The sequence below is a fragment of the Anabas testudineus genome, chromosome 9 (genome assembly GCF_900324465.2).
Source record: "Anabas testudineus chromosome 9, fAnaTes1.2, whole genome shotgun sequence".
Classification (NCBI taxonomy): Eukaryota; Metazoa; Chordata; class Actinopteri; order Anabantiformes; family Anabantidae; genus Anabas; species Anabas testudineus.
Genome location: NC_046618.1, coordinates 17,174,650 through 17,196,185, shown reverse-complemented (window position 1 = coordinate 17,196,185; position 21,536 = coordinate 17,174,650). Strand labels below are relative to the sequence as shown.

At 38.0% G+C, this 21,536-nt stretch overlaps 2 protein-coding genes across 7 annotated transcripts in view; both read left to right on the top strand.

The window, feature by feature from the left end:
• rasgrf2b (Ras protein-specific guanine nucleotide-releasing factor 2b) overlaps positions 1-6,324 on the top strand; it is a 32,960-nt gene extending 26,636 nt beyond the window's left edge. For 4 of the 6 annotated variants that reach the window (XM_026343605.1, XM_026343606.1, XM_026343608.1 and 1 more), the window contains 9 exons: positions 956-1,068; positions 1,166-1,226; positions 1,941-2,044; positions 2,621-2,705; positions 2,788-2,985; positions 3,397-3,476; positions 3,589-3,706; positions 3,804-3,872; positions 4,092-6,324. In XM_026343605.1, the coding sequence (XP_026199390.1) occupies positions 956-1,068; positions 1,166-1,226; positions 1,941-2,044; positions 2,621-2,705; positions 2,788-2,985; positions 3,397-3,476; positions 3,589-3,706; positions 3,804-3,872; positions 4,092-4,205 (942 nt within the window). In that variant the 3' untranslated portion in view covers positions 4,206-6,324. The remainder of the gene's footprint in view (positions 1-955; positions 1,069-1,165; positions 1,227-1,940; positions 2,045-2,620; positions 2,706-2,787; positions 2,986-3,396; positions 3,477-3,588; positions 3,707-3,803; positions 3,873-4,091) is intronic. The other 2 variants (XM_026343607.1, XM_026343604.1) reach the window with 1 other exon arrangement.
• A 3,935-nt stretch (positions 6,325-10,259) lies between these two features.
• LOC113150871 (creatine kinase U-type, mitochondrial-like) lies at positions 10,260-14,328 on the top strand. Its single transcript, XM_026343610.1, has 9 exons — positions 10,260-10,402; positions 11,003-11,201; positions 11,285-11,380; positions 11,466-11,687; positions 11,824-11,909; positions 12,731-12,854; positions 13,091-13,225; positions 13,354-13,479; positions 14,212-14,328. Exons 1-9 carry the CDS (start codon positions 10,260-10,262, stop codon positions 14,326-14,328), a joined length of 1,248 nt encoding a protein of 415 aa, XP_026199395.1.
• Positions 14,329-21,536: the final 7,208 nt, after the last annotated feature.

Genomic DNA, 21,536 nt, shown 5'->3' with positions numbered 1-21,536 from the left:
TCCCTGCATATAGGCCATTCCAGTCTAACAGCATCGATCTGTTTTATGTATTTTTCCTCAATAGTGTAAAATGCTGTGACGACAGGTTAGCTTTAGTTGACTTGTTACCACACCTGGATGCACAAACACATACATAGAGACCCACTCTCGTTTTTTTTTTTTTTTTTTTTTTTGGAGGCCAAAGAACAAAGAGCTTGTTAAAACTGACACTTCAATAGGAGTCAAACTGGGAGCGTAGGAAAAGAAAGTTGTTTTTAGTGTGGTCACTTCATTTATTAGATACTGAATTTGCTTTATTAGCTTAAAGCAGATGTGGTCAGTGTGAGTATTGTAAAGTGCTACCAGCTATTTTAAACATAAACATGTTTTCAAATAATTTTCCAGAACATAACGTTAACCGTAAACTACATAGTTACTGCAATACAACTGCTTTTGGGCTGTGGGTAAAATAAAAACATGGAGGCGACTTTTGCAATGTAGTGTCTTTAAATGACCATCACAACAACAGTTAACAGACAAAAACATGTTAAATATGAAAAATTACAGTATAAAATATACCTGTATATAATTACCGTCAACTGAATTATGCCAAATATTGCAGTGAACATTAATTATATAAATCTATCTATCATCATTGTATATCAATCATCATATATAATCAGCATCTTATGATGCTAATCATAATAACCTACAGTATTGATAAGGAATATGAAACAGATATGAAATATTTATCTAAATGTTTATCTTTGTAAGAATTTTCAACTTCAGTGTGAGAAAAATGAAGCTATTTTGTTGACCCTTCACTTTATTAGTTGGTTTTGAATTTTAGATTTAAGAATGATTATATTAATATTAGGGTGCTTGTTGAAGTGAGGCATGTCATGATGATCATTAAGAGCCCATTACGTTTGTAGGGTCCTTTCAAGTGCAGAAGTTGAGTTGTGTTTGTGTTCAGGACTTTGAGATGAACGGGGACCTGAAGATGTCAGTGATCTGTCTCCTGGAGGAGGTGCTCAGAGATCCAGACCTTCTGCCTCAGGAGAGAAAAGCTACTGCCAACATACTAAGGTACAGGACACACAGATAAACAAAAATGTCTGTACACAGAGGACACACATGCAGCACTGTTGTATTGTGTTGAATTCCTTTCTATTCTCTCTCCTAGTGCCCTTTCTCAAGATGATCAGGAAGACGCTCAGCTGAGAATAGAGGACATTTTACAGATGGTGAGAAAGTCGCAGCGCATGAACTCTTTCTAATAATGAATTCATCATTATTCTATTGGACCTAATGTTATTGGAGACTTGATTTAATATTTAGTGGATGTTCTCTCTGACATGACTGTAAAAATTAAGACTTAAGATTTACTTACAGTTTTTCTCAACTGCTAAGACAAACTTCATAAAACTAGTATCAATTATATCTTCATCATCACTTTCTTAGCACAGTAGAAGTCCGTCCATCTATTCATCATCCCAACCTCTGCTGGAGCCGTCATTGGGAGAGAGGCAGGGTAGACACTCTGGACAAGTCACCAGACTGTCACAGGGAATATAGACACAGACAAATATTCATACCTATGGGCAATTTAGAGTCACCAATTATCCTGTGGACAGTAATGTTAAAAAAATAAGAAAAAACTGTAACCTTGCTTTTCTGGTTATCCCCAATTACCCTTTTCTCGGATTCTAGTCTGTGTGATCTAGTCTAGTCTAGGTCATCACACAGTGTCCTTTCCTTCAGGCGGAAGTGGTAAATACACCCTGTCCTGACTGTGATGGTCTCCAGGCAACTGTCAACTGTCAGGAAACATATTCATCTTAGTCAGTCCCATTATGAGATATTTATATTTCCTTGTTATTTCTGTTTGTTGTTTATCACTTCTTGTCTCTGCTCGTGTGTGGGTATGTGTGTGGGTGCATGTCCATGTGTGCGTTTAGGCGGACTGTCCGAAGGCAGAATGTTTTGAGTCTCTTTCAGCAATGGAGCTGGCTGAGCAGATCACCCTCCTGGATCACATCGTCTTCAGAAGCATTCCTTATGAGTCAGTCCTCTCATGATACTCTTACACTGTTAGGGCCAAAGAAAACCAAACCACTTTTACAGATACAGGTTATCATGAGACCAAAAAAAATATTAAGAAAACTGATGTTGTCGCAATTTTAAATTTCAAAAACTATAGTTTTGCTTGTTATTTGTTTACTTGTACTATGTTATTGTGTACTATGTCTACATATTGACATTGCTATGTAAAAAATATCTGATACAATGTAGGTTTACAAGATCTTTAACATCATTTTAGATTCTTTAGCACTTTGTATTTAATCATTGGATTGTAATGGATTTTAAAGTTTTTTGATTCAGCAGCAGGAAATTCCTCAATATAGTAACATATCTAAGGCTCTAAAAGATGTTTTTATCTGTGTAAATACACAGTATTTCGTCATACAAAGACATATATTGTATTTATATAGTAAAGTAAAACAGGCCTTGTTGTGCCTTTGTACTGATGTATTTTTAATGTGTTGCTTCTTTCTAAGTTGCAGTTGGTAAGGTGTAAGTATAAGCTGTGAAAATATTGTGCTATATTTACCACATGTCGTTTTCCTCCCTCTTTAAGAGAGTTCCTTGGCCAGGGCTGGATGAAGGTTGATAAAACAGAAAGAACGCCCTACATCATGAAAACTAGTCAGCACTTCAATGATGTAAGTTCTTTCGCTGTCTTGTTGTTTTTGACCCTTCTGTAAGTATCCAGCAAATGTCCATGTTGTCAATTTCCATTGGTAGATGAGTAACCTGGTGGCATCGCAGATTATGACCCATACGGATGTGGGCTCAAGGGCCAGCTCCATAGAGAAGTGGGTGGCTGTGGCTGACATCTGCCGCTGTCTCAACAACTACAACGGCGTACTGGAGATCACTTCTGCACTCAATCGCAGCGCCATCTACCGTTTGAAGAAGACCTGGGCTAAAGTCAGCAAACAGGTGGAACAGCTCTACATCAGTTCTCTCCGTAGATACAAACTAAAATACACACTGTACATAAAATGCATAAGTGAAGGTGCAAGTAAGTGTTGTATTTAAATACCATGTAAATATAAAAAGACAGTACAGAAAGGCGCATGCTGTACCTGTAATGTGTAGTATCTGCTCTTAGCTGAATTCTGATGAACACTGAATCAATTCAAACCATAATCATCCATCATCCAATCACCACATGGTCTGCCTTGCCATGCTGCCTTTTCAGGACTAAATCACGTTTGAGTGGTCATTTGATTATTCTAGTCATCTTTTGTTAAGAGGAAGTGGATCTTAGGTAAATGCAACTGTCTTATTTGTTTTTTGCTGCTCATAATTATCTTTTAAAATTATTTTAAATGTGTATTTGTTGTGCAGACTAAAGCCCTGATGGACAAACTGCAGAAGACTGTGTCCTCAGAGGGAAGGTTTAAAAACCTGAGGGAGACCCTGAAGAAGTGAGACATTTTCTCACGATATCATTGTTCATAACACAAACAGGAAAATAAAGATGTGCTCTTTTGAGCTCTTATTAAATTATACATTATAATTTGCACTGTTTACCTACAGCTGCAACCCTCCATGTGTACCATACCTGGGAATGTATCTAACAGACTTGGCCTTTATTGAGGAGGGAACACCCAATTTTACTGAAGAAGGTCTTGTTAATTTCTCCAAAATGAGGATGGTAAGGGAATATATACAGGAAAGATGTGCATGTCATCTGTGTATTAACTTGCACCACTGAACTTTGGTTGTCAACTTGAATTGCACATTTCCTTTAGATATCTCACATCATCAGAGAGATCCGACAGTTCCAGCAGACTCCATACAGAATAGAGCATCAAGCCAAGGTACTTTGTTTTTTCAATGAGCATCACTGAATGTAAAGTACATTTGAAAACAATGAAAATCAAACTATTGATATATTATAGTAGTATAGTATATAAAAACCCACACAGGAAAAAAAACAAAACAAAACAGAAATATATAATGAAAATGAAGGTATATATATTTTGGTCTCATCTTCTAGTAGCTAAAGATTGTTTATTTGCTTTTTCATCCCTGGTCAGAAGCATTTTCTTTCTGTCCAGGTTACCCAGTATCTTCTGGATAAGACTCTGATCATGGATGAAGATACACTCTATGATCTCTCGCTGAAGATCGAGCCCAGGCTTCCTGCCTGAGTTACAGCTGTTTGTTGCCAGTGGGAGCCTTCCAAACCTGGACCCTCAAGGGCAACATGCCCACATGATCTCATGAATCAAGAGGAAATTGTGAAGTTTTGAGGGTGACATGGAAATAGAAATAAGAAGTGAGAGATGTGTTGAGGACAGCTGAACAGGATTGAGAGTTGTACATGAGAATGATGGGAATTTCTAAGGTGGTAGAACCACTGTTTTCAAGGAGAACAAGAAGAAAGGGTTGTTTGGTTGAATTGCATGTGGGTTTTGAAGTAATGACATGTCGCTATGTGTGCTCGTCATTCCTCAGCGGAGAGTGCGGTGCACCTGACAGCACGGTTCTTCAGAGTGCAGGAAAGGCTTAGAGCATGCAGTGAACGGTTGAAATACAGTGGAGAAGACAGAGATGTAGCATATACAGATAGCGTGACAGAGAGTTGTCAGAGCTTGTGTGTCCGTGCTGTTGTCTGTGTTCTGTTGCCTGTGCATTTCTGTGCCATGTCCGTGCAACAAGAAGGCCCCAAAAATGCTTTTGTCACGATGGCATCTGAATAAAATTTGCATGATTTCAGCTTGGGATGTAACTGTTTAAATGGCCTTCAACCTGACCCCTAATCCTCAGCTTAGCATGCTTCACTCTCACCAGGGTGACTCCCTAAGCCACTATGCATCCTCAGTCGGCTGGGTACGCCTTTAAGCCTTCAAATATGATGTCGAAAGACGCTAAATTCAACACACGATGGTAATTAAACATTGAAAATTAGATATATTTTGATGAAGTGGCTAACTTTGCCATTGAGGAAACAATTCAGTCTTTAGCCCGACATTGCTTAAAGACTTCCCGTGATAATGGAAAGCTGTTTATAAAATAATGTCCACATGAATGATACGAAATTAAAGACTTTATTAGTGCCTTCCACTAGTGTAGGTCGATTTCCCCCAGTTTGCAAGCATACAGTTTTCTATAAATCTTGTTTAGAAATCTTATGATCTCCTTTAAGAGTTTGACTGTACTGTACTTTCATTCATTCAACTACTTTTTTTTTCTGAAACTAGGAAATGTAGACTGAACAGTAGCATGTAAGTGTTAACACAGTGAAGTCATCGCAGCAAATATCTCCCTCTAGTGTTTAAATAATGTTATAACCTTGACTGACCCAAAGCTTTTGCAGCTTTTTTTGTGCGGTTTGATTCATTTCTTTCCCTAATTGCCATATACTGACATGTGTAGTCAGGTCCCAGTGTGTGACTCTGGGATGTGGGCTGGGACGGTTTTTGCACTCTCTGAGATGTAGCTTTGCTGGAGTGACAGTATGATCGTTATTTACCATGCTATTTATTTCATCAGATACTGTATTTGTTATTTTTGTATATAGTGACTCCACACATATCATATGGTTGATGAAGAAACTCTTTGAATTGTCATGCTATGAAAATGGATTTTATTGTTTCTTTGTACCTTTTGCTTTTATGTTGAATTTTTATTTTTGCATCCCACGCTCTTGTATGGCAAGAAATCTGTTTAACTTAATAAAAAAAAAAGAGATGTCTTTTTAAGGTTTAAAAAAATGTAGCATATTAATAAGAATTAGTTTTCCATATTGCTGATATGATTGTCATAGTTGTCCTGCATGCACACAACAGCTGCATGTTGTGCTTGTCTGACTGGACGATCCCTCTAACCTCTCCCGCTGCTTCTCTATATTAATCTGTGTAGCTGTCAGAAGGCTCTGTCAAAAAGCATAACACAATATTTTGTCCATTCAATCTAGCACGTTTGTCTCTTAGTGTAACCCACATATTCTTTAGGCTTTGCCATCCGTTGTTATGCAGTAGCAGTGTTGAAATTATGCAGGACTCTGTGAAAACAGTAAACTTTCCTCATAAAACAATAATCTTGTTGCAGAGTGATTAGAGGAAATGTCTTCAGGCTTTGCTTTTGGGAAAACTTGTCCTTTGCACTGCATCTGTAATTCTGAGTGTCTGTTTTACATACAGGTGTGGGAATATGGGATGCTATGTTTGTACTGTAATGTTCTTTTTGTGTATTTGTTTGTGTGTTTATTTATTTGTTTGCATTTTTCACTTGTAGGTGCAGGGGAAATAAATTCAACATGCCTTATGTGTTTGCGTATTTCCTTGGACTACACAATAGATCCTGTGACATTAAGCTTCTTCTGTTCAGGCTCCTCTGGCAACATTTGACCTTAAATTTAATCCTATTTCAATTTCTCTACATAATTTAAGGCCCCAATAATCTCTGGTGCAACAACAAATTAAGCAAATGTGTAGTGCATAGTACAATAGTGTGTAGTACAATAATGAAAAAAAAAAAAAAAACTCTGGGGGGCAGAAAAGGAATCACCTTTAAATGTTTTAGTTGTAAAACAGAAAAACACACCACATGAAGCCACACATCAGAGAAAAACATTTAAGTGCACATTTAAGGTGAAAGCAAGAATTTTGTATAAACAAGTACAGAGACTTTAATTTAAGAATATTTGAAAAAGCATCATCTAATGTTTTGTCTTGTGGTGATATCAATGTCAAAAGACTGATGAAGAATTAAAAATAAATAAAGATTTAAAAATTCCAGTGATTCATAATTCAGGAGCTTAGATTAGCATCCTTATTCTTACACTGGCAACATCTGGAAATACTTTGCAAAGAATGACTTGGAATATTTGTGAGTGTTTAGACTTTTATAGGTTTTATAGAGGGGACTCTTTAGGCCTACTTCATTGTTATGTTGTCTCCATTACATATTTTGCTTCGATGACACAAGAGACGACACAAGTTTACAGGGTTAAGCTACAATTATATATGTTATATTAAAGCAGCTGTAAAGATTCGAACAGCCACAGTGCATACATTAATGCAACTGCATTGTAAGTCACTTTGGACTACAAAGAAACTTTTGACTGTATAATGAAATTTCTTATGAAATGGAATTCATCTCTATTGACATCTTTGAACAAGACAAAGGCCTCTATACTTCTTATCAGATGTGAACTGCCACCCTGTGGGTATCAATAATTTTGTTTCTTTGTGTGTGTTGTTTGTTGCAGGAAATTATGTTAGAGTGAGGGAAGAGGGAGGAAACTGAGTAAGACAGAAGGAGTAAGAGAGAGAGAGAAAAGTGGTACACTGTGAAACCAAAACAAGTGGAGGGGTGCCAACTTGTTACTGTGGGATCTGTTGTCAGTTTTCAGTGCAGAGAAACCTACTGGAGGGTGGCAGTGATGGGTTGCAAGTGTCTCAGTAGTGGATTTATTGCAGATTAACCAATATGGCTCATATTTCTAAGGGATGGATGGCACAACACAGTGAGACTGAGATCTCAGCTCTTTTATTGTCAAAGACAGCACTGGTAGTTTCACTACAGTACATTTACCACACTGATTAAAAAGTTTCAGCATTAGGCTACACTCCATGTTTGTGTTTATGATCCATAAACCACAATTAACCATTGGGACATTATGAGGAAGTGGATTTTTTATGAGCTGGGTAGTTATTCTTTCAGAAAGATAAAATGACCCTGACCTACATTTTAATCAGTCGAAACTGGACTATTAGCACGTGTGACACATTTATCATTCTTTATCTTACAACTGATGAACAGACACTCCTTCCATCTTCTTCCTCACAATAAATGTCACGCCAAAGTCTCAGAACCACTATTTTACTAGAGCATCCCTGGCATCCAAACTAGTTCACAAATCGCACATGTAACATGTAACCTCCGAAGTTTTAAGTATACTTTGCAGATGGGTGTGTGATGCCCTGAACAGAGCAAATGTGTCAATTAGGTCACAAAGCTTCAGGGATTCAGTGAAACAGAGCGGTAGAGTCAGACCTCCAGCTGAAGTGTCACAGAGCACCAAAGCACATGAGCCTTGATCTGCTCGCCCTGCGTGGGAGGTAATGTTTACACTCATGATTTACCACAGGCGTCAGGAATTACTGCAGCCTCATCTCAGTCATGTTATTAATGTGTGTAAAAGGAGCAAAGACTTTAAAGTCTTTTATGAGAAGAGTGTCAGTTGTATTGAAGAAAGCGTGTGCATGAAATAAAATGATTAAAGCCTAGTGTTGTTATACAGTTATTTGTATGTGCATGATTGTGTGTGTGTGAAGAAGTAGGCAGACGTGCTGACTGACAGTAGAAAGAGGATTTTCTGTCTGTTGCCCAGTAAGAGACTAATCCTGAGCCAGTGTCCCCAGCTCTCTCTCTCTTTCTGTCTCTCTGATCTCGTCTGTCTTCTTCAGTCTGCTCTCACTCTGCAGATTGAGCCTCTCTGGACTGAACTGCAGGAAACACACCTGCTTTCTGCTACCTACTCCCTTCAGCTGTTCTCAGGTGAGTGATGGATTGTTCCACATAAATTCCCATTGCTCACTTCTGCAGGTCCTTTCCTCATCTGCGCTTTATTTCTTCTTACGCATACATGCAGGAACTGTTCCAACAATGAGAAGGACGTCTGTCAAATATCAACCATTTATGTTTTTGATTGCAGCAGGGACTTCAGCTGAAAAAAAGAGATTCATGTGCAGTTATATCGTTATGAGGAAATGCATAATTAACTCAGACGTTTACATTTCCTGAATATTTTAACTATAATTTAACATGACAGAAACAGTACGTACACAACAAGGGACCAGATCAGCTGTCTGAGCTTGTTGTTTTGCACTTGCTGCTTTGTAATATGTATTAACATTACATGTAGCTGCTGTGTAGGCAGCGTTAGGACTTCTTAATCTGTGTGATATTAACAGGAACCAGCCACCTGTCAGCAACTGTCAACTGTCAAGCCAACTGTCAACAAACTGTCTCAAGCAGTGTGTGAAAAACACAATCATTTCAGCAAAGGTTAAAGGTCACAGATGCCACTACTTATTACTCATTACCTCCGTACTTCATGTAACTTCACGTCATTTAGTCTCTCAGAATCCCACTAATCCCAGCTTTTCTTATTCTCTCTAACCTCTCCCCTGACCTTAATATATCTTACACATGTTCCTTCATTTGGTTTCCTCTTTCCTCTTGTTTCATCCTATCCAAGTTGTCCAAGTTCTTCTGTTTCTTTCTATACATCTACTTTATCAATACTTTCTCCACAGCTTCAGATTTTCTCCTCACCTCACCTTCTCTCTAATCTTTTCCTGTATTTATTTGACTCCTCTGCACCACCCACCCACCCATCCACTCTGTCTGTTTTCTTTTACCTTTCTGTTTTGGCTAAGCTCATATGACCAGTTCAGGATGCCAGAAAGGATCATGCTCTGTTCAGGGCTGATTCCAACTCTCAGATTAACCTCACCAACTGCTACAATCAATTCTCTGAATGTGGGTGAAAGGTGACTTTGGCCAATGGATTCAGACATACATTTGCAATTATATTTATTATTGCAAAAACACAGCATGTCATAGGGTACAACATCATGTGCTGCAATACTAATTTATGAGGTTTTCCACATAATACTGATAGCTAGTACTGTAGTCGTAGTACTACCTAGTATTGTGGAAGCTGTGTCTTTCTCAGTGTCCAATCAGGAATAATCTAATCACCTGAGCCGATGGCTCTCAGAGGTTGACCAATCAGAAGGCTTCTGTCTCCTTCTAGAGTAATCTCATCACACAGGTGTATCTGTCACTTAAGCGACTGATAGCTTAATTTGATTTGTGGTTTTGTCTTAGTTTGTATCTGCAAAGATGTGTCTTCATGAATCTCAGGTGAATGCTGATTATTCAAGATCTGCATCATCCATGCTACAGTCTACAGCAAATAAATATGAACAAATATTGTGACATTTATCTTTATATAAGACCATAACCAAATATTACCACATGTCAGTATAAATATTTACAGTTTTACTATTACTTCCCACTTTTTCTCAATCTGAAACCAGAGTTAATATTAATATAACAGACAGCAGTGACCTGACACAATTATCTTACACATTGTAATTTGACTTTTTGAGTAACAGACACACATTTAAAGTCACCTTTGCCCTCTGACTTTTCACCAGGTAAAAAAAAAAACAGGCTACGTAAGGATGGCGACCTCTTTCACTCGTATGATGTCTGGCCGCAACACGGCAGTGATTTTGGCGAGCATGGGCGCTGGCACACTGGCGTCTGGATATCTCCTCAGCGACAGCACTGCTGCTGCTGAAAGAAGGAGGACCTACCCTCCCAGGTACTGTACATGTGTGTGAGTGTGTATATGTGAGGCGTTTCAATAACCATCTGTAAAGGTATGGTGTCTGACATCATTGTATCTGTGAAAGAAGACGTTAGTTACAATTTGTAAATTAAAAAAAAAAAAATTAAAACACATTTCAGACTGTGTTATTTCAGCAGACTGAGCTTTCCAAAGCCATAATTCATACAAAGAAATATAACATTTAAATTACAATGAATCATGTTCGAGTGATAGTAAGACACACTTCATTTAAATGTGCAAAAAGAATCCATGCTGCAAAGTGAATTGAGATAAATCTCACTCAAGGCTGAATCTCAACAACACTCTGTCACCAGAGAGAGGCATTGCAGCTGTCACTGCATAATTTCTTGGCAAAGCTCCCTCCTGAATTGTAGCAACTAATGTAGGAACATCTGAAAGACTGAATGATTAATGGACAACATAAAGATGTATGTATCCAGGGAACTGCACCAATGTGTGCTTACATTCCCATACCACTGAAGCACCACTTAAACAAACTAAATGTTTTATGTCAAAAATGATATCAAACGTTGCTGTCAAAATGTTAATTTAGTGACTCATAACTTTGTATAGTGCGGATTACCCTGACTTGAGGAAGCACAACAACTGCATGGCAGCAGCCCTGACCCCAACCATTTATGCACGTCTGAGGGACAAGACAACCCCCAAAGACTGGACCCTAGACCAGTGCATCCAGACTGGGGTGGACAACCCTGGACACCCGTTTATCAAGACTGTGGGCATCGTGGCTGGAGATGAGGAGAGCTACGAGGTCGCTGTTAAGTTTTACATTCAGTTGTTTTGTCTTCAGTTGTCTAAAAGGGGGAAACTTGAGTATTTGATTTCTCCCATCAGGTGTTTGCTGAGATCTTTGACCCTATCATCAAGGATAGACACAATGGTTATGACCCTCGCACAATGAAGCACCCCACCGACCTGGATGCTTCCAAGGTTACACCTGCATTTGTGTTCGATCTCTCGACTCATATTATCTTGTTTGTCAGCGTGTCAACTCACAATACTTTTCCCTCCTCAGATCACCTCAGGAATGTTTGATGAGCGTTACGTGTTGTCATCTCGTGTCCGTACTGGCCGCAGCATCCGTGGACTGAGTCTTCCTCCTGCGTGCTCACGCTCTGAGCGACGTGACGTGGAGCGCGTGGTTGTCACAGCGCTCTCTGGCCTGAAAGGAGACCTGGCTGGCCGCTACTACAGCTTGGGAGAGATGTCTGACAGAGAGCAGCAACAGCTTATTGATGTTAGTGCATATTATCACACACACACACACACACTTCCACAGACATCCAGAGACAAGCTTGGTTTCTATTCTTTCTTTCATTACTCTTGTCATCTAATGTCCTCCTGGTTCCTCTGTTCCTTTACTGGCCAATCAGGAGCATTTCCTGTTTGATAAACCAGTGTCACCTCTGCTCACGGCAGCTGGGATGGCCAGAGATTGGCCTGATGCCCGTGGGATCTGGTAAGACTAGGAGAGCAAGTAAAAGAAATAGCTTTTGTGGCTTTGTGAAAAGCTGTAGCCACCTCATAGTCTGCCTGTAGTACGTAGAGGTCTGAAGTACTTACTGTAAGTTGCCTCAGAGGTTTGCTAAAGAATACAGTCACTAGTGGCTGATCTGTGCGGCAGACCACTGGATGTTTAGTTGTGGATACTGTCTGACGCTATCACACTGTTAGACCAACTTGCCTGGAGAGAAGTAGATTAAACAGTAGAATCAAATGACAGTCATTGTAGAAAACATTGTACCCCCATTACATTGTTGCAAGTCTTAAAATCACAATGAAACAAGCAGACGGACTCAATGCTTTACTCACAATTTACTGCTAAGTGTTTTTGCATACGTTTGCAATACATGGAAATGCTATTTTTCCCATGCGATTAGTGTTTAATAGATCACTTCCAGCACCTCAAACAGCTGTGCTGCAATGTTTAAATGGGCAAATCTGCTTATTAGAAAAATAAACCTTCTTACTTCCTTCTCAAACATCAGGATCATTTTCTTTTCAATAAAGTCACCTCCACCTCAGGAAACTTCTGAACATATATTTTAAATCTTATTTACTATACAGGCGCTGTCATAACCCCTTATTTCTGTTAACTTTGTCAGATGATATGTGGTCATTAAATCACTATTTTATACTTTATGTCACATTTGTGAATGACTGATGGGTTACATTCATCTACAGAAACTGAAACATTAAGACCGTGGGGTTAGGGATCCATTGTACTGACATTGATATAAAGTTTGGAATCAGAGTTTAATTCTGCCTTTCTGTTTTTAGGCACAACAATGAGAAGAACTTCTTGATCTGGATCAATGAGGAGGATCATACAAGGATCATATCCATGGAGAAAGGAGGAAACATGAAGAGAGTGTTCGAAAGGTTCTGCAGGGGTCTTAAACAGGTATGTGGGTCTTTATGTTTTCTTGTGCCAGTGTGGTCCAGTGTGGATTTTTAAAACAATTCAGTCATTCCTTCTCAGTTGAAAGGATTTATTCATACAGTATTGTAACACTTAAGAATATCTAGTGCACAGATGTGCACTAAATTAAACACAATAAAGAAACAATAAAGAAATGGCCTTATGTGTTGTGTGTTTGTTCCAAAACGTATATATATTTCTTTTCTTCTAACTTGTAGGTGGAGCATCTAATTCAGGAGAGAGGTTGGGAGTTCATGTGGAATGAACGTCTTGGCTACATCCTCACCTGCCCCTCTAACCTCGGCACTGGGCTCCGAGCTAGTGTGCATGTTCGCCTGCCCATTCTTAACAGGGTAATGCAGGAAACACACTGGCAGGACAACGCAAATGGCTGCACAGACAGTGGAAGATGTTCCCAACCATGTTTATACTCGTCATGTCTGAAAATGATTGACTGATGTATGTGATTTTCACCATCCAGGACCCTCGCTTCAAAAAGATCCTGGATAACCTGAGGTTACAGAAGAGAGGCACAGGTGGTGTTGACACAGCTGCTACTGGAGACGTCTTCGACATTTCTAACCTCGACCGTCTGGGCAAGTCAGAGGTAAACGTTTGAAGACAGCAGCTTAACTAAATGTAGAAATGAGCAGCAAAGGGAGACAGAGTCAGACAGAGAGAAGCAGACATCCCAACATGTGTGGGCAGTGCATAACCGTACCCCCTGCTGATCTTTAATCTGTAATCCAGGCAGGGATGTGCCTGTTTCCTGAGCCGTGCTGTTCACGCTGGCTGTGAACCAACAGGAGTGACCAATCAGTGATGAAAAGTCATATATATAGTATATAGTATTGTTAAGGTCAGGGCCATTACTGCGGTTTTCTGTATTCTCACTAAATAAAGCAAGATTTGTGCCTGAAAAGCTAAACTCAGGGAGCAAAACTCTAGTGGTGTCAGCTAAACCTGCCACTGTCTCCTAGGATGAGCACACCTAAGCATTTATGAGGTAATTGCTAAGAAGGCAACTAAGCAGAGGTTACTCGTTCTCAATTGTCATGTGGTCCAAAGAGTCCAAATGTAGTAATGAGCTAATATTTTCAGTATTTCCTTCAAGAAGACACAGCAACATACAGTAGTTTAAAGCTACTTAACTTTAAAACAAATCAAAAGGCAAATTGAATTACTTTACTTTACACTTTGGATGTCTCAATAACTGCAAAATCTTCATGAAAATGAAATGAAAATGCCCTTCTTTCAAATATTACATGTTAAAAACACGTACACGTTGATGTTGGCATGCACATATATACTGGTTTGTCTGGTTGCTATGTATCCACAGGTGGAGCTGGTGCAGTTGCTCATTGATGGTGTCAACTACCTAATTGAGTGTGAAAAGAGATTGGAGAGGGGCCAGGACATCAAGATCCCCTCCCCCATCCCTCACTTCAGAAAGTGAACACCTCTGTTGGGAATCCTGGAATAGGGCAGGCGCTCCAACCGCTGGTCTTTAAATTGTTGGTCTTACAAGATATATATGGAGTGTATAGCACTGTACTAACATGTACAAGATCTCTAAACACAATAAACTCTCTTGAAGAATTGAGTTGTATTATTGGCAGATGGTTTATTACTTTGCTGGTGCTAAATCTCTGTGTTAATAAGCAGAACATTACCTGAAGCCTAATGCTGCACACATTCAGCCATCAGTTTCAGTGATCTGTGTCTCAGGAGCACATGTAAATGCATTAGGGAGCCTTATCTACCACAAACTGCGTGATGCCGGTAAACAAATGCAAAACAAGACAATAAAACGCAGCTTAGTTGAACACAAAGTTCAGCACACACTCACACAATACCTGGCAATCCTCTGTTAGTTGTGTCTCTTCCTCAGATAGAGATGCTGTTATCAGGCCATGGCTGACAGCCAGACTTAATAAGACTGAGCTATATTGGGCATCAATGTCACAACCTTTGAAACCTCATGAGCTTTCGTCATTGTATCTCACAAAAAAGAACATATGTAGTATTATTTGCATTTTTACTGCAGCAAATAAGTTCATCTTCTATATATGATAATAACTATTAAAATGAAAAAAAAAAAACAACACACACAATTAAAAAAAGAGACGCGCCTCACTGATAGTTCACTCTTCAGCAGCTGGTGGTTAACCTGTCACTGGGATCTCACCTGCGCTCTATACAAGACGTTTAATCCAGGGGTAAAAGGCCAAGCTCATTACTGATGGACACCAGACAGACAAGCTAAATAGAGGTGGCTGGTTAACGCCATAAGATGATTTGTATATGTAGATGGGACGAAGTGGGGATTGCGCTTTATAAATAAAGGCATCCTGCCACGGGAAATTAGTGTTCTAATTATTTGCGTGAACAGGCTTTTTTAAATCCTGCAGCTCAGGGATTCTTTCTGAATCACTTTTCCTTTTCTGGCAGCAGATTAATGACGTAGATCATTATTATTTTTATAACTGAATGAGGTTATGTTTGATGCTAAATTTGTAATTCTTCAAAGACGTAGAACCATAACCAGTCACTTACAGTACATGAACAGTACATGCAGTACTTCTGGGAGCCTAACAAAAGGCAGACTTGTTGACCGTTCTACATGCATGTCATTTTGGCTGCATAAACCTTTGATTAGTTACATATTAATGTCTCCAGGTGAGACAGCTTTAACAACAGCTTCACCACAAAAAGTTACGGTACCACTTTTTAGTTAAACGCTGAGGGCAAATGTGAGGCAAATGGCAACTGTTTCAACTCTGAAGTTAAGCAATGTGTTATTGACACCAAAATTCATCTGGAAAATAACTTGATGATGTTTTTCTAGAACTGTTGATCGTAAAATATCAACATGGACTCGTGTCAACAAATATGGATGAGTGCTGGACACTCCCCAAATGTGAACAGCCCAAACATTATCAGTTGTTGGTACAAAGTCAATGTGTGTGTGTGTGTGTGTGTGTGTGTGTGTGTGACTATAAAACACACAAGGAAGTGGTTAATGTTCATTTGACATTGTAGATCTCACAAGTTTTCAATACTCATTTAAACTAAGGTTCAAAATGAGGCTATGTGTATATGTGGCACTCATCTGTATGACGCTCTCAGCAGGTAACAGCAGTAAGGAGAAGTAGCACAAATTTTATTTATATGTTTAGTAGCTTATTTTGTCTGCCTTTGTGAATATTTTGTATCGTCCTTTACCTCCAGTGTATGGGCTAAGGTGTTATACCTGCTGGGGTGGTAATCCCGGCACCTGTGATCAGGTGTGGAACTGTCCTAGGAGTTATGACCGCTGTGCCTCCACCATAGGTACGTAGACTTTATTATCACATTTCATTCAATGTGTTTTATCTGCCATGAGTTTTTCATGCTGATGTGATTTATGCTGTTGCAGCATTCAAATTTAATACTGTCATGGAAAGCCCTCTGAATTGCACAGTTAGAACTCTTCCTTTCTATCTTTGTTGCAGTTGCTGAAAATCTGATCTCAAAACACTGCATGAAGAGTGACATGTGCAATAACGTTTATTCTGTGGGTGTCAGATGCTGTTCTGAAGACCTGTGTAATGGTGCAAAACAAACTGGAGTCTTTGTCCCTCTTCTTCTAGGATCCTTAGCCATTATTATTTTTACCATTTAAAGCATATTATGCTGTAAAAATCTGATGTTCATTATTAAGTGGAGGGACCATACACAACACACTTTGGAGGTGGTGGTGATCCACATACATATATTTGGAGGCCTTGAGGAGGCTTTCAAATTTCAAAATCCCGGTGCACTGTTGAAAACAATTAGCTTTTTGTACTCTTTTTGATGTTTAACTGTATATTTTAAAATACTTGTGTTTCTAGCATGTATGACAAACAAACTGGTGTTATAATATATATATAATGAATGTTAATAAATATTAAACAACATCTTGGCTCACGTATTGTTCTTCAGTCTGTCTATACTGTAAGAATTTTTTTTGCACTTAACTTTTTTGGAAATAAATTCATGGTAAGGTTGTCATGCAGTCTCCTGCCTCAGCCTGTGTGTAGGTAATGAAACCAGTCATTAGAGGGCAGTATAGGCGAAATCTTAAAGTGGCCCACAAAGGCTTGAGAATAATATCATTAAATACTGATATCAACCAATTTGTATGTCTGCCTCAGGTCATTTTAGAGGATCTAAATATGAACAAAATGCATTTATCTCCTCAGAATGTGTTTTATTGTAATATTTTAACTTTTAACTTCCTCATATATGTCACAAACGATGTCATTAAAGAATAAGTTGGAATACTCAGTGTATTTTCAGAGTCATACTGTATTTAAATATATGTGATGTTAATGAGTTAGGAACTTTGTTAGCACATTGTTTTAGGAACATGTTGACTGTACAACCAGGCAAATGGAAAGTACTCTTAAGGAGAAAATAACAAGTAACAAACTATGACTGATGACAAAGTACTGTTTTAAAGTTTAATCTGTTTATTAAGGTAATTATATTGCAAAAGTATAATCAATCAAGATTTTTTAAATGATGTCAAGCTAAGAAACAGCCAGCTGAGAAAGAGCCGATCAAGACCACAACCCATTCAAATCTGTGTTCAGTGGTTTGTTTTGCAGTGTCTGCATATAATCAAAGTTACATTTCTTTCTTCAGTCACTCTTGAGGTAATTTGGTCTGCAAAATAAAAGGAAAAACAACTGTGTTCTGACCATTATGCAAAAACTCTGTCAACGTCAAGGGTATAATTGCCACAAATGTACTTTGCATCTAGAAAGAAAAACATTTTTGCAACAATTTGTCCATCTACAGCAACGTAGAACAAAAAGTCTTTTTCAGAGCAATCAGATAATCTGTTAAACATAATCAGTGGAACATGGTAACAAAAACATTTTATGCATAATGTCAAAACAAAAGAGAGCAATTTCACATTCTTATCTCCACAATCAGTTTCTGTAAATTTAGCAGCATGAATCATGTTGTCAGTTAACTTAGCTCAAATCAACATAAATTATTGTTATTGTTTATTGTAACAGCTGCAAATTCCCCAAACAACTCTAGACAGATGCTTGACAGATTGTAAGTCATAACATACTCCAATACCTTGAAGTAAATCACCCACAGGTGGCATGTGAACAATGCACTGCATGTAACTGTATTATGTTTGTTTGATGGTTCAGGCTGCTTTTATAAACTAAGTTATCAGATCAGCTGTTATTTGCAGTAATTTCATAGCGTTCAACATGAGTTTTGTTTAGTAACCTATGGTACCCCGAATATTATAGTATATATTGTAACATTAAATTGAAAAAGAACAGCAAAAACTAAAAAATTATGATCCAAAATATGATATAAAAATTCTTAATGTTTCACAATAACAACATCTGGAATTGTGCTGTTGATACCGCTGAAACATCAGTCTCACTAGAAGAACATGATGAGGGACACTGAAAAAATAATCCAATAATATCATACAAGGCATAATAAACACTGTCAGGGGTCATTATGCTTGTTTAAGCCTTACTTCGACTTTTTCCCAATAATGTTTTACTTCTTTCACTTGAATAAAAATTTTAGTAGTGTTTTCATATTGTAGTAACTTAAAGTTAAACTTCACACACAAACACAAGCATGCACATGTATACTGGTTTGTTTACTTATGTGAAAACTGCTTCATCAAAAACAAATAAATCCAAAGTTACAGGATGTAAAGTGACAGGATGGGAGGAAGAAGGGAGACTTCTGTGTTCATCCATACATTCAACAAGTGAGCATCGTCTGTGCCTAAGCGCTGCTGCTGCTGTTTTGCTGTGTATAGAAAAACAATATCAGACTGCAAGTTTTTGGCCAAGGTTGTTGCGGGCAGAGTCTGAGCATGGATTGGGTCCTCGAGACTGAACAACATTTCAAATGTAAACTTTGAATGGATCATCCAAGAATCGGTTTCCACAAAACCAGAGAATGTAAAGAAAAAAAAAGGAAAGAGTGCACTTCTAACATACTTCATGTATGTCATAAGTGACATGTTTACAAAAATGTCCAAAAGTGGATTTTGCCTAGTATGGGCACTTTAAGGAGGTTTCAGTAGGTTTACCACTATTATGGTTATTCATTGAAGGTATTTAGAATATTTGACCAATATTCAGTAACAATTCTGATTACAATATTACAATGATCATATTGATGAGCAAATAACTGTAGTCAGGAAACAGGAACTGTGTGCACTACTGTGCAGTAGATACTAATAAGAACAAAAGGTGAATTATTCACCTATATAAAACCTGGTATGTATTGTATGTTACTTTAATGTTGCCAATATAGAACATATTTATAATCACTAAAACAAACTATGAATATTTTCTTTTGGAAGAAAAACAGAAATTGAGAGAAAGGATAATGACGTAGAAAAGCAATAACCGATTTTTCTCTTTGTGGAGTATTCACCAATCAATCTAGTGTGAATAATATCTTAAATAAACATCCTTTCCTTTTTCTGTTGCTTCAGTTATTAATAACCCAAGCATGTCTTATTCTGAACAGGTCACATCTCATCTGCACAGAATTATAACCCCACTTGGCCCGACAAGTGACAAACTCATTCCAGTCCACCGTCACAGATCACTATAAATATACCATAGTATTCACAACAGCTGTGTCCAGTGCTAGAGACAAATAATCAGACTTTACTTTAGATGGCATCCAAAGTGCATTTCATTCTCTAATGAAGACAGAAAAATGCAACACATCGAGCGAAAAAAGACATCCGCTGTTTAATTGAATCATCGTGGTTGAGCAGGTTTGAGATTAATTCCATGTAAGGAGAAGATCAAAAGCGAGCCAGTTAGAAGGATGTCGAGGGGAATAAGAGCACTGAGGCTTGTGGGATAATCCCATTAAGGGCTGCATATTCATTCACAACAAGGATCCACAGCTGTAAAGTATGTAAGAGATTAGGGTTAAACAGTAAGTGATGGAGAAGGGTCACAAACAAACCTGTATTGTCTATGTGTTTTTTTCTGTGCTCTCAGTATTGAGCCTTTTCAAATATGACTTTGAGCAATGATCAACCACTGTGAAGGCTATTTCAGAGTTTGCCTCTGGAACTGATTGGATTACAAACAATACGAGAGAATTTTGCGTCACTGCTTAATACGGATTGCCAAGAACACATCTTAACACACTGGAGTACGCATTTGCATTGTTGCCTACACAGAATTGCAGGTTATATCAATTACAGTGGCAAGAAAAAGTATGTGATTTATAGTATTGTTTTTTTAAATTAATTTGTCATAAAATGTGATGTGATTTTCAGTCAAAGAGTAAGTACAAGAGTAGATTTCACTAAATTTAATGGTGCCTAAAGTAACAATACATAGTTACATGTTTACTGAGAACAACATTAAAAACCTCATAGTGCTAGTGGAGAAAGTATGTGCACCCTTGGAATTTATAACTGGTTGGGTTGACTTGGCCACTACAAAAGGGGGACTTTGTTTTTCTGTAGCCATTCTGTTTGGACTTGCTCTGGTGTTTTCATTTATTGTCCTGTAGCATCACCCAGCTTTTACAAAGTCTCAGCTGACGTACAGACATTCTCACATTATTCTGAATATTCTGAATAATTTTTTGATACACTTGAAAATTCATCTTCCCCTCAATCACTGCAAGCTGGCCAAATCTTGATGTTTCCTTCACCATACCTTACAACTGGGATGTGTTTTCATGATGATTCGGTGCCTTTTTATGTCAGATGTAGTGTTGTAGGGTTCTTTCCAAATAGTTCAATCCTAGGTTCGTCAGTCCACAAAATATTTTGTCAGTACTGCTGTGGAGTGTCATTGTGCTCTTTTGCAAACTTTAGGCGTTCACCAAGGTTCTTTTTTAGCTTTCTTCCAACTCCATTTGTAGATTGTTTGCCTAAATGGAGACTCATGAATTTCTTAAGTCTTTGACATCATACTCTAATTTTCCAGCTTTATGTAAATCAGTAATTCTTGATTGTAGATCCTCTGAAATCTTCTTTTGATGAGGTATGGCTCATGCGGAGCAAACTCAAAAACTTGAGTGTTTTTTGTGTGTCTCTAGTCCAAACCCTCAAAATAATTGTCTTCCAGGTATGCTAATACCTGACTCCAATTAGCTTTTTGGAGGCCATTATTAAATGTTCACTTTCACCATGAGGTTTTTATGGTTGTGCTCGATAAAAACATAAAATATCAGAATATTTTTTTGTGTTATTTTAGGCACATTATATCTGTTAAAACTCTTGACTCAGATGAAGATCAGATCACACTTCATGAATAGTTAATGCAGAAAAACATGACATTTCAAAAGGTTCACATACTTTTTCTTGCCACTCTATGGCTTCTCTAGCTACATATACACTTCTACAGAAACAATCTTCTCATTGACAAGAATATCTACTTAATGTCCTAATCACACTTTGACAATATAGATTCATGTTCATGTTCAGCAGAATTAACATTTTCCATGTATGTCTTTAAGGAAACATTAATCAATCCTGTAGGATTGGTAGAGGGTATTTTACTTAAAGCTACAATTTGCAGCCTAAAGAAGAATTCATGCTTCTGCATGTCTGCTACAGTATCTGTGACATATTTTTTTAAACCTGTGTAGTTAGTGATGGCT

Coding starts and splice junctions, on each gene's coding strand:
- LOC113150871 (XM_026343610.1), top strand. CDS start 10,260: ATGGCGACCTCTTTCACTCGTATGATGTCTGGCCGCAACACGGCAGTG. Junction 11,202..11,284: donor GAGATGAGGAGAGCTACGAG/GTCGCTGTTAAG, acceptor TTCTCCCATCAG/GTGTTTGCTGAGATCTTTGA. Junction 11,381..11,465: donor CCGACCTGGATGCTTCCAAG/GTTACACCTGCA, acceptor TTCCCTCCTCAG/ATCACCTCAGGAATGTTTGA.